The following is a 14,789-nucleotide window of genomic DNA, read 5'->3' as shown; positions in this document are numbered from 1 at the left end:
AAGCACTCAAGAAATGCTCAAGAGGGTGATACCACTATCACTGTCTCGTACTGCTTTCTTCATGATCTCTAGTCGCGAAAAACTATGTAAATTGATAAAAATATGTGAAGGTGACTTTTTTAATAACTACTATTTTTTTAAAAACAGAATTATATTTGTAAAATACAAAAAAAATCAAGTTGATTGCAGAGTAAAAATGGCATATATGACTAATGTAAGGCCAAACGGCAATTGTGTCAAGAGATCACTACAAGTAGCAACAGTATTCCCTTTACCTGTCGTTTTTTAAGAAAATAACGTATTTGTTGTAGATTTCCTTGGCTCTTACGTTAAATTGTTCTTAAAAAGCAGCTCCAGTGAAATTGAACTTGAAATTAGCTTTCAAGAGTTTGTTGATTTTGAGTCAGCGCATTGTGCAACGCAAGTCTATCATAAAAATCAAGAGTCGATTAGTTCTGGTTTCACTTCCGAGTGTGGCGGTTAAAGTAATTGTGAATTTGTTGAAATAGTTTGCGGGTATGTGTTAATTATTCATTTTAATACTTCAAAAGTATGTATGCGAGCTCTACGACCCCATTTTAGCCAAATTTGAGTGGTTGATTGCGCGTTACATTACGAAATTTATTTTCTCAATATTTGTTCGCTTCTATTTTGATTTAAAAAAAATTAAATTCGCCTTAGAGCTCATATTTGAGCTTATCTGAAGTATGAAGTTGAAATTTTCCGAAAAATTCAGGTAATCGAGTCTAGACATTTTATAATTTAATTTTGGTTTTTCTGTTAAAACATTAAAAAAAAATATTTTAATAGTACAGTTCCCTTTTTGTTGTAAATTAAAAAAATAAGTGCAGTGGAACTAATAGCAATTCAAAGTCGAGAGAATCTTTCCCACAAAATGTATTGAGGGCTCAGTGCCAGATTCGAAATAATAATGCTACCAACTAACACCATCAAAACAAATGTGTTCATTCGTTAAATGAAACAATAAATCTCCAACAAGTGTCATACACTGACTTTTAACCTCTATGTGGTGGCCGAGGCAGTTATGTCATTGGGTTAGTTTGTCAAAGGTCTCCGGTTTGATTGCCGTAGTTGACACTTTTTGTTTTGGCGGATGAACCTTTTTTTGCAAATGAAGCTCGAGGGAATAATTTTCTCGCCCATCTCGAGCTGTGTTCTCTGTGTTCTTAAATGGTACCACTATTCTCTCGGCCCGAGTCCATTATTCTCTCGGACGAATACTGCCCAGTTTTGGGTGTAGTAATTGACATTAATGAATTAGAATTTCACTTAGTTACTGAAGTTTAAATTATTTGGTAATTTAAAGGAATCAAGGTCAAATAAAACAATATTTCATTTAAAAAAATAGTATTAGTTACTCTCCACTTTTAAGCACTATTGAAGAGTTTTTTACCAGTACAGATTCGCCATGCAATACACATTTGAACTATCTAGCTTAATCATTACCAAATATAATCCGAACCAGATCTTTTGAAAAAAAAAATGTAACGTAAATATCTTATTTTGGCAATGTTTACCTTTTTTAGATTTCAATAAAAATGGCTTCGTTTGATACAACCTCATCAAAAACCGGTAAAAAGCATAAAAACAGATACGTACGTGGTAGAGGATCCTTACCCTCGAAGAAGAAGAAAAAGAAGAACATTTTTTCTTCTGGATCCTCCCGCTCAGAAACTTTGGTTTCGACCCTGGATGAAAATACCGAAAAAATACAAAACCGTGAATTTGAGCCCAATTCTATGCTACACAACGAGGAAATCGTATCAAATCAATATATTTCCTCAAGGGAAATGCCAGCTGAAAGTCATGTTTCTGTTTGCGATGCACACACTTCAAACTTCAACGAACAAAGTGTTCCACCCGTTCAAGCAACTTTTGCGCAATTAGGTAAATTCTTCAGCCACAATCGTAGGCAGTACATTAAGAAAAGAGTTCAAACCAAAAAGAAAATCGACCAGTTGAACTTGTCTGCTCGGTTTACATTTGTCAACATGGAGATCAAACTACACAACGAAGGCTGTATTATGACAACGGACAACAATTTCATTGCCATAGTGAAACTAGAACATCCCGAACAACTTGACGAGTGCAGCGATTTTGAACAAGCAAAAAAAGTGCTCATCAACCAACTGAGAATCACGAAAATCATCCGAGATGATTTGATGGAGCTTCGGAACAACTTACGGACAAGGATAGTTCCAGCCATTGCAAATTCCATACGAAATTCTGCATTCAATCAAACACATGCCAACAATTACATACAACTAGTAAAGATAACAAATATGTTGAAAAATAGTAGAAAGCTAAACTATCGCTCTTTATGTAGAGAAATTTGTATGAATAAGACGATTTCCGACAACATGAAAACATTTAGCAAAGAACTTTTACAGCTGGAAGAGACAACAATTAAACGAGAAAAGTGGTTCACCAATTTCGGGATTCGAATAGAAGACAAAGCATCAGATTTAAGTAAAATAATTGACGAATTGTTACCACAAAGCTTTGAGCGTTTCCGAAACACAATGGTGGAAAGTGCCCCAGAATGTTTGCAAAACTTCTTAAGAAGCGCATGTGAAAAACGCATTGCACTAATCAGCGGTGAAGATATAAAGCTATTCATGAATATGTGTACTTTTTTGAATAAGGACATTTTTGAAAAACCTTTGAAGGATTTGACTATTTGTTGGATAAATTTGGTGAATTCGATAAAGATTAACGAAACTAAAGAAGTTGTTCGATTCACGCAACCAATTTATTTTTTCTTATGTAAAAGCTTAGAAGAAGTTATCATTGAAATATCTAACAAGACTGATATTGAGAAAAGTAAACTGCTAATAAGTGACAACAATGGTTGGTATGCTAACAAAGCTATCACTTGGAAACAAGACAACTCTTTGAGTAGATGCCTAGAACATGAATACAATTTCATTTTCAAGCTGCTCAAACATTTTGAATTGACAAACCGCGCAATTCGCCCATTCAACTACAGCGTAGTCCTGCTAAATAGACAAAAAACATCAGCGTATGGAAACTTTATTGAGAGCGCCAAGAGAATGTTCTTCAACAAGTCCAAGAATCATCTTGAGGTCTCCGATGATGTTTACATCTGGTATTGTATGCTGGACGAAGTTTTATCAAATGTATTGCCCTTTGCGTCATTAAAACACGGAGGCGAGCTTGACCTGTTTAGAAACATTTTGCAAAACTATACAAAACTTGTTCGAGAAGCAGGCCATGATCAGCTGGAAACGGTTCGCGTGATTAGCCATTCTTTAGGACGATTCATCGTCCAAGCAATTCAGCTTTTAAAACAAGATGGCAACTCAGACATTGAGCAACGAGTGCTCCGCGGCCAACTAGATGTCAACAGCCGGGTTGGGTTTAAATCTTCAAATCACTTCCGAGATTTTATTAACGTTTTCAGTGACTATTGGAGGTGTAGGAATGAGGTTATAGCTCTGCTGCCGTCAAAGATGAATTTGCCTGAAATGGATATAATTTGTAACAAATTGGTGGAAATAATAGCAGTAGCTCTTGGGAAGTGTGTTTAATGACTTTATTATTGATTCGGGAGAGGTTCAATTTGATTGGTTCATAAAAAAAGAAACTGTTCAAAAGAATAACGTTGACTCGTCCGTTTTAAGCATGATCGATAATAAGTGGAAAAACTCGGACAATGCAACTTATCGTGTAATCAAAATTGAAGAATTTCTCAATTTTTTCGATTCTCCGCCAAACCACTACGTTATTGATATCATTGACAAATTGCTTTCTACTATAATGATTCAGATGAATAGAAAAGATTGGGGCCCAAATCAAGATCTCTCAGAAACAGACCAAGTGGCAACAACCAGTAGTCTAATCTCTGCCATAAGAAGCACATTGATTTACCTTGATGAACAACCCGACTACGTTTCATTTGATCGTTTCTTAGAAGAAAGAGTTAATCCATTCGTAAGCGTGGTGGAAAATAGTACAAATTACAGTGAGTTTTTCAGTCGTATCAGTTTGATCAAAGAATCTTTTTGGTACATTCGAAAGCAAAATGAGATGAGTATCGATTATGCGTTGGAAATGTTCGACAATCTGAATGAAAATGTTGATAAAAACCTTTTGCAAAAATCTTACGATATATATTGTGATCGTTTCGACAAAATTATGAAGATAACAATGGGAAAGCAACACACCGAAAAAATTTCATTCATTATTCAAAAAAATCTAAAATCTGTACAGCAAATTCACTTTAAGCATTGGAGTCAACGGTTTAAACAACATACTTTGCCAATTATTTTGGCAGAGCTTGCTGCCATTTGGTCTATCCAGGTGTCTAAAGATGTGTCCAGTACAGTAGGCTTCTTTAAGCCCCACTGTATTCAAGTGCTGTGTGTACTGAGAATGTTAAGTGCCGATCAGATTAAAGAAGGAGTAGAAAAACATTTTGCACAAGTTTTGACGGGACAAGGCAAATCACTTGTTTTAGCACTAACAGCAACAATTCTAGCTCTTACCGGTCATAAAGTTGACTTGGTATGTTACAATACATATTTAGTCCAGAAAGATGAGACGGAATTTGATCATTTTTTCAAAGCTTTAAAAGTGAATGAAAATATTGAATACAAAACATTTGACAGTATGGCAAATGCATTGATAACATCAGACATCAATGGCGAGCGCGTTGGCCTTAGAGATTTGGTCAATAATATGATATTAGATAAACCACAATCCCCTTTTATGACAAAAGATAATTGTACAGAAGACTCAGTTTTGTTAATCGACGAAGCAGATGTATTTTTTACAGAAGCTTTTTATGGAAAAAGTTATATGCCTGCTGTTTGTCCAGTTATTCCTGGATTAGCCACGATTCAAGAGTACATTTGGAACTTGATAAATAATAATGTTTCTTTAGCTGATGTCCAAAGACGTACTCAAGAATTCATTGAAACAGATGCTTTTGAGTATCGTGCAGAGTTCAACCAATTTAGAATTGACAAAATGAAGGAACTTCTAGAAACGATTGATGGTAATTTAACAAGAAAAACGTATACAAATAAAACACTGCTAAATAAGCACTTACAAAGAATGATAACATGTGCTTGGGAAGTCAAACATTCAGCATCAGTCTGGTCAATGTTTAAGCTGAATGACAATAAAACAATATGTATGATGGATGAAACGGGCGAGTTTAAGCATAACTATAAATGGGATTATTATTTAGTTTTTAACTACATGAGATTAAAGGAAACCAATTTTGTTGCCGAAATTGAAGACGTGCAAAATTTTGGGTATTTAAACATAGAATGCGGTGCAATTTCATACGCACTGTTGCCTTTGAACTATCCTCTGATATTGGGAGTTTCTGGTACACTAACTGATCTTAATTTTCATGAAAAATTTGCAATCGAAAATCTCTATAAAATTAAACAATCATCTGTTATGCCTTCATTTTTCGGTTGTTCAAACTTGTGTTTCAACGAAGAAGAGGATTTCCATTGCTCATACGCTGTAGATGAATGGCTGAACCAAGTTTACCGACATACGTACACAAAAATAGCAAAAAATCGTGCCGTTATCATCTTCTTTGAAGATGATGAAAAGTTGGAAAAGTTTCGTAAAGAATATTCAGCGCAATTTGATCGCGTGAATGTCTTAACCGTCAATACTAAAGGGACCGAGCGTGATCAGTTTATTAACGAAGCAGGCGTTGCCAAGACGGTCACATTGGCTACTCGTCGAATGGGCCGTGGAGTGGACTTTAAGTCCAGCGTAACGGTGGAGAAAAATGGCGGCGTACACGTCATTCAAACGTTTCTCTCATCGGATGTAAAAGAGGAGATTCAAATTAAAGGCCGAACCGCCAGAAAAGATAACAAGGGAAGTTACGAATTGATTGTATGCGAATGTGATTTACCGGTGATGGAGGCTGAAACACCACTGTTTTTAAACTACACTTATAAAATCCTCGACAATGATAGGAAAAATAAGTCTTTAAAAACAAATGAAAAATTATCTGCTGAAATTAAACAGGCACAGAAAGATCATGAGCTAACAATGGAATATATGAAATCTTTTAGCAAGGAAAAGTGAGTTTTTAACTGAAAATTAAGTTGTTTTTAACTATAATTGAATGCCTGAGCTTTAAACAAAAAAAAAAGTCACAAATATTTATTTTAAAAAATTATATTTAAAAAAAATATGATGACCACAAAATTGTAAATAAAATGTAAACGCAAAGAACCTTGCTCATTACTCATTTGTTATCCGAAAAGTCTACAACAACCATTTGACCCAGCCACTATCTACATGATTAATTATTATTATGAAGTCGCATTAAATGAATCGGGCCACATGCGGGAAATCGGGTAGTCAGAACTGACACAGAACATCAAAATGAATGCAACGACTTCCAAATTATAAGCTTTTAGCATTCGATTCTTTTATCGGCTTGGCAGTCGTTGAAGTTTATAGAATCCAACTTCATTTGTTTCTATCTGAATAAAGTTGATGGATAGATAACTTTCTGAAGGTAAAACATGATCTTTTTTTAAATCGCCGTATGGGACATAATGAGCACAAACACAGATAAACAAAGTGCTGTCGAAGCAACAAACTGAAATATCTCGCGAGAAGTAACACTATCCGAACTTTTTCCATGTGTTGGTGAGCATTCACTTTTTCATTCGCGTCTTATTTGCATATCAATTTTGCTTGACAAGCATTTTGATGCTGCGGTTTCAAGCTAGCGTTCATGCATTTAGGTCTCATTTCTTGTTTTACCAGTGACTAGCAAGGATGTATGGTGTGATAATTTTGAATTGTTGAGAATAACTTATCGACAGTGCTTGTGGAATTTTCCAAAAGTGAGATCTGATTTGCCGTTTTAATGCAAAATTCTTTTATTAAAATAATCATTAATTTTAGAAATACTCAAAATGACCACAGTTAATTCTTTAAACAATGGAACTGATACACTCTGCCTCGGCAGTGATTCAAATCAAGATGAAGAGACAAATTCAACTTCAAAATTAAACTCGTGGATCATACCAGTGAAAAAGTGTGATAAAAACGGCGAAGCGCACAGTTCCAAGCCTGCCATAAAATGTGATTCATCAATCGAACCTCGCCTGGCCCAGATCGGAGCATTATACAACCCTAATCGCACGCAGTACATCAAGAAAAAGGCTTCATCCGAAAAGAAAATCGACCAGCTCAACTATTCCGCGCGATTTACCTTTGTCAAACTGGAAATAAAGCTGCACAGTGAGGGCAGCATCATGACAACGGAAAATAACTTTATAGCTGCAGTGAAATTTGAACACCCCGAGCAGCTTGACGATTGTGGCAATTTTGCGCAAGCGAAGGAAGTGCTGATTGAGCAGTTACGAATCACGTGCATCTATCGCGATGGTTTGCGGGAGGCGCGGGACAGTCTACGGAAGAGGTTGATTCCAGCCATCGAAAGTGCCATTGAAAAATCTGCTTTCAATGATAAACATGCCAACAATTACATACAACTGGTGCGGATAGCGAGCATGCTGAACAATAGTGGCCGGATGAGCTATCGAAATCTGTGCAGGGAAATTAGTACCAACAACATTGTGACCGAAGAGTTAAAGTCTTTTTCAAAGGAGCTATTTCAACTAGAGGAGACAGTACTGAAAAGAGATAAATGGTTCGCAGCATTTAAAATTCAAGGAGAAGACCAAAAATTAGGCTTGAATGATGAGTTGGAGAAACTACTGCAGCAGACATATGTTTTTTTCACGAATACTTTGATAGATGGTTCTCCAGAGTCTTTACAAACTGTTTTACGGTCAATGTGTAAAGAGCGCATGATGTTGGTTAGCAGTGAAGATATTAAACTTTTCAAAGACATTGCTTCCTTTTTAAATAAGGAAATATTTCAAAAACCATTGCATGATTTTATGACTTGTTGGAATCATTTGATGGAAGGTATAAAGATTGAAGAAACCCGAGGGGTAGTGTGTTTTACGAAACCTATATTTTTCTTTCTTTGCAAAAGTTTGGAAGAAGTTATAATTAGTATTGCTAATAAGGCTGGTATTGAGTTCAACAAACTTATTACTAGTGACGAAAACGGATGGTATCCACTAAGATCTATAAAATGGAAAGATGAACAGCCGTTAAATCGGTGTCTAGAATTTGAGTATTATTTTATCTTCAAATTGATCAAGCATTTCAAACTAACGCATGGTAACATCAATCCATTCAATTACAGTGTGTCGTTACTGAATAGATCAAAAACACCAACTTATCGAGGCATTCTGGAAAGTGCGAAAAAAATGATAACTTTCAGCAAGCCCAAAAATCATCTCGCAGTTTCAAACGAAATTTTCATCTGGTACTGCATGCTGGACGACGTCCTATCGAATGTGCTGCCCTATGCCGCGATCAAACACGGTGGAGAGCTGGATCTGTTTGGGGACATTTTGCAGAACTACACCAAGTTAGTTCGCGAAGCAGGCCATGCTCAGCTGGAGACGGTGCGCGTGATCAGCCATTCTCTAGGTCGCTTTATCGTCCAAGCAATCCAGCTGCTGAAGCAGGACTGCAACGCAACCGTTGAGAAACGCGTACTCCATGGCCAACTGGATGTCGTCGGTCGGGTTGGGTTTGAATCGTCCAATTACTTTCGGGATTTGATCGACGTTTTCAGTGGTTATTGGAGGTGTAGGAATGAGATTATTACTGAGCTGCCGGGAAAATTGATTTGCCCGAAATGAAAATAATTTGTGACAAACTGTTGGAAATCGTTTTGGTTGCCCTTGGAAAGGGTGTTGGTGCTGGTGAAATAGTAAATTTTTGCCGCACATATAACGACTTTATCATCGATTTGGGTGAAGTTCGGTTCGATTGGTTTGTTAAAGTTGCGATCACTGAAACTGAATGTCTTGATACCTCTATTTTGCAAGTGGTTGAAAACAAATGGAGTGACTCTGACAACGCAACATACCGCGTAATCAAACTGAACGATTTTCTTGATGCTCATGATCCACCTCCAAAGCACTACACTATTGACGTAATTAACACATTGCTATCCAACATTCTAATTCAGTTGGGTAAAAATGAATGGAGTCCAAACAACATTATTTCTGCAAAGGATCAAATGTCAACATCTAGTAGTCTGATCTCTGCTATCAGAAGCTCACTCATTTATCTCGCTGAACAGCCGGATTATGTTTCCTTTGATCGGTTTTACGAAGAAAGAGTTAATCCATTTGTTAGCGTGGTGGGAAATAGCTCCAGTAATAGCGATTTTACAACTCGAATCAGTTTAATAAAAGAATCGTTTTGGTACATTCGAAAACAAAATGAGATGAGTACTGATCATGCGTTGGAACTATTCGAAAAACTTAATGAAAATGATGATAGTAATCTATTACGGAAAGCTTACAATTTATATTGCGAACATTTTGATAAAACCATGGAAGGTTCGATGGGAAAAGAGCATGTAGATAGAGTTCTTTTTGTGGCAAAACAAGTGAAAGAATCCGTAAAGCAAATTCATTTTAAGTTTTGGAATTCACAGTTTAAGCAACTTTCTCTACCAATTATTTTGGCAAAAGTAGCTGCCGTTTGGACTATCCAAGTATCTGAAGATGTTTCCAGTACAGTGGGATACTTTAAACCGCACTGTATTCAAGTACTCTGTGTATTGAGAATGTTAAGCGCTGATACGGTTGAAGAGGGGGTGGGAAAACATTTTGCGCAAATTTTAACTGGACAAGGCAAATCACTCGTTCTTGCACTAACAGCTGCGATTCTGGCGCTAACTGGACATTTAATTGATATTGTTTGCTACAACTGTTATTTAGTTAAGAGAGATCTGTTGGATTTTGTGACTTTTTTTAAGGTTTTAGAAATCAAAGATAATATTGAATACAACACATTTGAAAAAATGGCAAATAAATTAATTACTTTAAGAACAAATGACAATACTGGCAAACGTGTCGGTATAAGAGAGTTAATAGTGAATCAACTGTTAAATAAAGTTCAACCATCCCTCGCAGTAGCTGATGCCACCAGAGACAAATCAATTTTGTTGATAGATGAAGCAGATGTGTTTTTTACAAAAGATTTTTACGGTAAATGCTATTTTCCCGCTGTTCGACCAACGGTCCCAGAATTATACTTGATACAGGAACAAGTTTGGAAAATAGTTAATGAATGTATGTATGAACATGAATTGGAACACTGCAAAGAAAGAATGCTTGCTTCAGACGCATTCAAGAATCTCAAAGAATTTCACACATTTATCAGAGAATCTCCATACGAACTATTAAAAGAATGTAATGATGGTTTCCAACGGACGTTGTATTCAAATAAAATTCTTTTTGATGAACATTTACAGCAAATGGTAAAATGTGCATGGGAAACTAAACAATATCAAGACTTAAATAAATCCAAATTCAGACTAAGTGAAAAAGAAACCATTCATATCATGAATGGTACTGGGAAGTATTCAAACAGAACAAGTTATGGTTATTATAATATCTTCTATTACTTTCAACTAAAGCGAACTGATTTTGTCCCTAAAATAGATGACGAAGACAATTATGGCTATTTTTCAATCAGCTGTGGAGCCATTTCTTATGCTCTTTTGCCTCTAAACTATCCTTTGATATTAGGAGTGACAGGCACATTAAACGATCTTAATACTCACGAAAGAGATGCCATTGAAAATCTGTACAAAATAAAACAGCAATCTTTTATGCCGTCTTATTTTGGTTGCTCAAACTTGCGTTTTGATGAAGAAGAGGATTTTCATTATAATATCGCTGTAGAGTCATGGATGAACGAAATCTACCGACATACTTACACTGAAATAGCAGAAAATCGTGCCGTTATTATCTTCTTTGAAACCGATGAAAAGTTAGAAAACTTCCACAAAGAATATTCTTCCAAATTTGATCGCATAAATATCCTAACTAACAACACAAAATCGACCGAGCGTGTTAAATTTATTAACGAAGCAGGCGTTGCCAAAACGGTCACGCTGGCCACTCGTCAAATGGGACGTGGAGTGGACTTTAAATCCAGCGTGGTCGTAGAGAAAAATGGCGGCGTACACGTGATTCAAACTTTTTTCTCGCCGGATGTAAAAGAGGAGATTCAAATTAAAGGGCGCACTGCTAGAAAAGATAACAAGGGAAGTTACGAATTGATTGTGTCCGGAAAGGATCTGCCGGAAATGGAGCCTGAAACAAAAATTGATTCAGGCTATTCGTATAAAATCCTCGACAAGGATAGAACAATAAAGTCGTTGAAAACAAATGAAAAATTGGCAGCCGACATAAAACAAGCACAGAAAAATCATGAGCTGACAATGGAATACTTGAAATCATTTTGTGAGAAAAAGTAATTTTTAAACAGTGACATATTATACTAAAAGTAAATGTATCAAATGAAAAAGAATAATAAAATTAAATATTCCACATAAACTTGTTTGCCGAACAGTCCAAAAAACCCTCACCCCGACCCAGTCAACCTATCAACAAATATGACAAACAATTAGTCGCAAAAGTGCAGCCGAGTCAATTGGGAAGCAGTAATTATTAAATTATGATTATATTCGCGTTTTCGCTTTTCCACCACTCATTTGCAATGTTTGATACGAAGCCCCGACCAAACAGCCCGGTTTAAGGCCGACATGCTGGCCACCAAAAATTCCACCGCAATTTCAGACGTTGGCTTTGAGTCTGCGGAAAGGAAATAAAAAAAAAACACGACGGCATCACGATCAAGTGGACAATTTGGACGGTAATTACCAGCCAACGATACAGTTATAAATTCATTGAAAATAAATAAAACTTTAAATATCAACCAGTTTTCGGTTCGGACCATATGGCGTCTCGTGGTTTTTATTTTGCCTCTTTCCACCGAAAGTCGTGATCTACCCGTAGCCAGACCCTTTGACTCAGCGGAAACTGTTGAACCGCAGACAGGGTCGTGGAAAATTTGCTTAATTCGATCTAATTTGTTTTAATTCGATTCGATTTGTCGGACAAGTCACAATCTAAAGGGCGCGTCCGATGAGGACATCAAGTAGTCACTGAGTTTTGGAGCCCTTCACCCTAGCATGCTTGGATTGAAATTGATGGTTGCTTTTTATGACAATGTTAAATTTTCCAATTTAAGTTCGATTGTTGTCGCCAACCAGGATAATGAATTTAAAGGGATGACAGTATAAAAATGTCATGCCCCCTGAATCCCACCCTGCACCCTACACGAGCTGATTCGTCTGATTTATGGCAGCATCATTTCGCTGTGGCAGCTTAATTAGATTAATAAAAAAGTAACAATATTTTATTAAAACATCAACCAAGCGCGCCACAGCAGCAGCACCCGTGATGCACTGGAATAAAACGACCGGGAAAAACTTACGCCACTCGGCGGACAATTTGTCCGACGAAGCGAAAACTTAATCGCCACCGCAGGATCCAACCCACAAAAGGAGTCTGTCCCGGGTGGGTTGCGGATGAGAGATGAGATGCAATTAAATTATGCGTTTAATTAAATTTCAGCTTTGAGATGTTTATTAGGCGCCATTTTGCTCGCGTCATACGTCATTAGAAGCTCTCAATACGCGGCGATAAAAAAGTGAAGTTCTCACACCCAGTTCCGACACAGCGGAAGTGCAAGGCTAACTTGGCGGTTCCCATGGCAGCGGTCGCTGTGACTGATGATGGGAAACACTTGCTGCATCAGAAGCCTTTTAAGGCGCTGCCGTTTGCTGAGAACGCAGCATGCTATGAGTTATGAACGTTGCTTAATTTAATTGAATAATCGATCGTCAATTGGTTAATTTAACAGCAGTCATTTGTTTTATTTTGAATAGCAGCTGAGTGCAAATCATAATGACTCCTAAACCACCGACATTAATTTCAGTGTTGAAGCCATGTTCGTAAAATCACCTGAAAACTATTAGCTCCAAATACCCAAACCAACCCAACGCCACATCAAAGTGACACCGTGCAGGAGGAAATCGAAGCAGGCGCTGCTGTGCTGCCTAGTGTGATTGAGTGTATATATTTATTTTCAATTTATGAAACACGTTCGCGGCCTGCTACAACCTGTCTGCTAGCGCTGGGGTGACGACAGGTGGGCACCGCCTACTATTGCTCGTAATGACACGCCAACTGACATGTTTGTGAACACCACACTTGCGGTAATGGCAGGGTCGGTAAGTGCACCACCACCACAATTCGATTTCAATTATGTGGTTTGTGAAAACTGTCAAAGGGAAAACCGCATAATAAAAGTTAATCGAAGTGGGTTGAGGGGAGTGATATTGATACTCTCTGGTTCGCTACGTAATTGATTGTGTGTTGTGAACAGCAATCAGATTTGAATAGTTTGATGTAATTTTCAATTTTGTTTTCCATCTTTATGTTTGAAATACAGTCAATACTCGATTATCCAAAGTTCGATTATCCGATGGTTTGTATGGAACTTCGGATAATCGAATCATGAACAAAAAAAAATGTTTTTCGTATTTTCTTACTTATAACATCAAATTCGAGCTCTGCGATGGGGGAAATGAGAATGGATATTTTAGTCAAATTTGAATGGTTGATTGCCAATTAAACTAAAAAATGCCTTTATTTCAATATTCCGTCATCACCATTTTGGCCGCCATCTTGGATTTAAAAATTCTAAATCAATTTAGAGTAGTTAAGTGGTCATACTTAAACTCGACAACCAAAAATAAGACAACGAAAAAAAAAATATTTTTGGGATTCGATTATCTGAAGTTTCGATTATCCGAAGTGAAATTTTGCCAAGGCCTTCGGATAATCGAGTCTAGACTGTATGAATTAAATCATAAATATCTTAATGAAAAAAAAACAATGAAAATAGGAAACTGATTTAGAATTACTTTTATTTTCCAATAAAATTTAAAGCAAAATCATTAAAAATAAATTGAATCATTATTTCTTAAAAAGTCATCATTTCATTCTCAATATAAACTTGTGGGGGTTTCATTACAAAAAAATAAATTGAAATAGCAGTGCTAAAATATCAGGCAATCAGCCATTCATTCTTTACTCGAACGAGGTTTGCAGAACTCGATTTTGATGTTTGAAAAAATAAAATGGGACAACAATATTCAAGTTCCTAACAAACCATCGGATAATCAAAATTGTAGGCTTCGGATAAATGAGTCTGAACTGTAACACTAATTTTGAATCTTTGCAAGGAAACCCAAGGTTCGGATCAACAATGTCACAAAACAAAAATTGTAAAGAATTTTGCAATCTTTCTAATTGATATTTTACATGTATTTTTAATTGAAATAGCTGACATCATCCCGATTCCAAAACACTATAATTTTTTTAAAGTCTAGATGATTTTTCATAGACATTGCACAATTGGCCAAACCGCATTTTTTTTTATTTCCCGAAAAATGGTTCATTTAGAGCTTTGGTGTCTTCAGAAAAGTTGTTGCAAATGGGAAGGCCAAGTTTTTAGCTTTTTTGAAAATTAGATTGGCTCACAATAAGGAGTGATTTTTTTTTTCAATTTTTGACTTTTAGGGATTTTTTCTGTCTTCTAGAAAGTGGATATGTAAATTTAAATTTTATCTCGCAATCTACGCCTTCTAAGACCAAATTCTCGCCGATAACCAATATAAGCATATAATTATAAGACCAAATTCAGAGAAAATATCTAAGAAAACCTTAAAGTTCAGTAATTCAGGGTTGAGTTCAAACAAAATAATTTTCGAAGCACTTTTGACGCTCTAAAAA

At 36.3% G+C, this 14,789-nt stretch overlaps 1 protein-coding gene across 4 annotated transcripts; it reads left to right on the top strand.

Annotated features, from left to right (window-relative positions):
• Positions 1-371: 371 nt before the first annotated feature.
• Positions 372-13,356, top strand: LOC120427091 (protein translocase subunit SecA 2-like). Of its 4 annotated transcripts, none has more exons than XR_008212121.1 (3): positions 372-516; positions 1,548-6,878; positions 6,940-10,854. XR_008212121.1 is itself a non-coding variant. In XM_039591939.2 (2 exons), the coding sequence occupies exon 2, from the start codon at positions 6,951-6,953 to the stop codon at positions 8,760-8,762; it is 1,812 nt and encodes a 603-aa protein (XP_039447873.1). In that variant the 5' UTR covers positions 6,656-6,878; positions 6,940-6,950; the 3' UTR covers positions 8,763-10,854. The 4 variants fall into 3 exon arrangements, 2 of the variants coding, with proteins under 2 accessions (XP_039447873.1, XP_052564167.1); XM_039591939.2 differs by lacking the exon at positions 372-516 and having other exon boundaries at positions 6,656-6,878; XM_052708207.1 differs by lacking the exon at positions 372-516 and having other exon boundaries at positions 6,657-6,878; positions 6,940-13,356.
• Positions 13,357-14,789: the final 1,433 nt, after the last annotated feature.

Source organism: Culex pipiens, chromosome 2 (genome assembly GCF_016801865.2).
Source record: "Culex pipiens pallens isolate TS chromosome 2, TS_CPP_V2, whole genome shotgun sequence".
In the NCBI taxonomy this organism is placed as follows: domain Eukaryota; kingdom Metazoa; phylum Arthropoda; class Insecta; order Diptera; family Culicidae; genus Culex; species Culex pipiens.
This window is presented reverse-complemented; position numbering and strand designations above follow the sequence as displayed.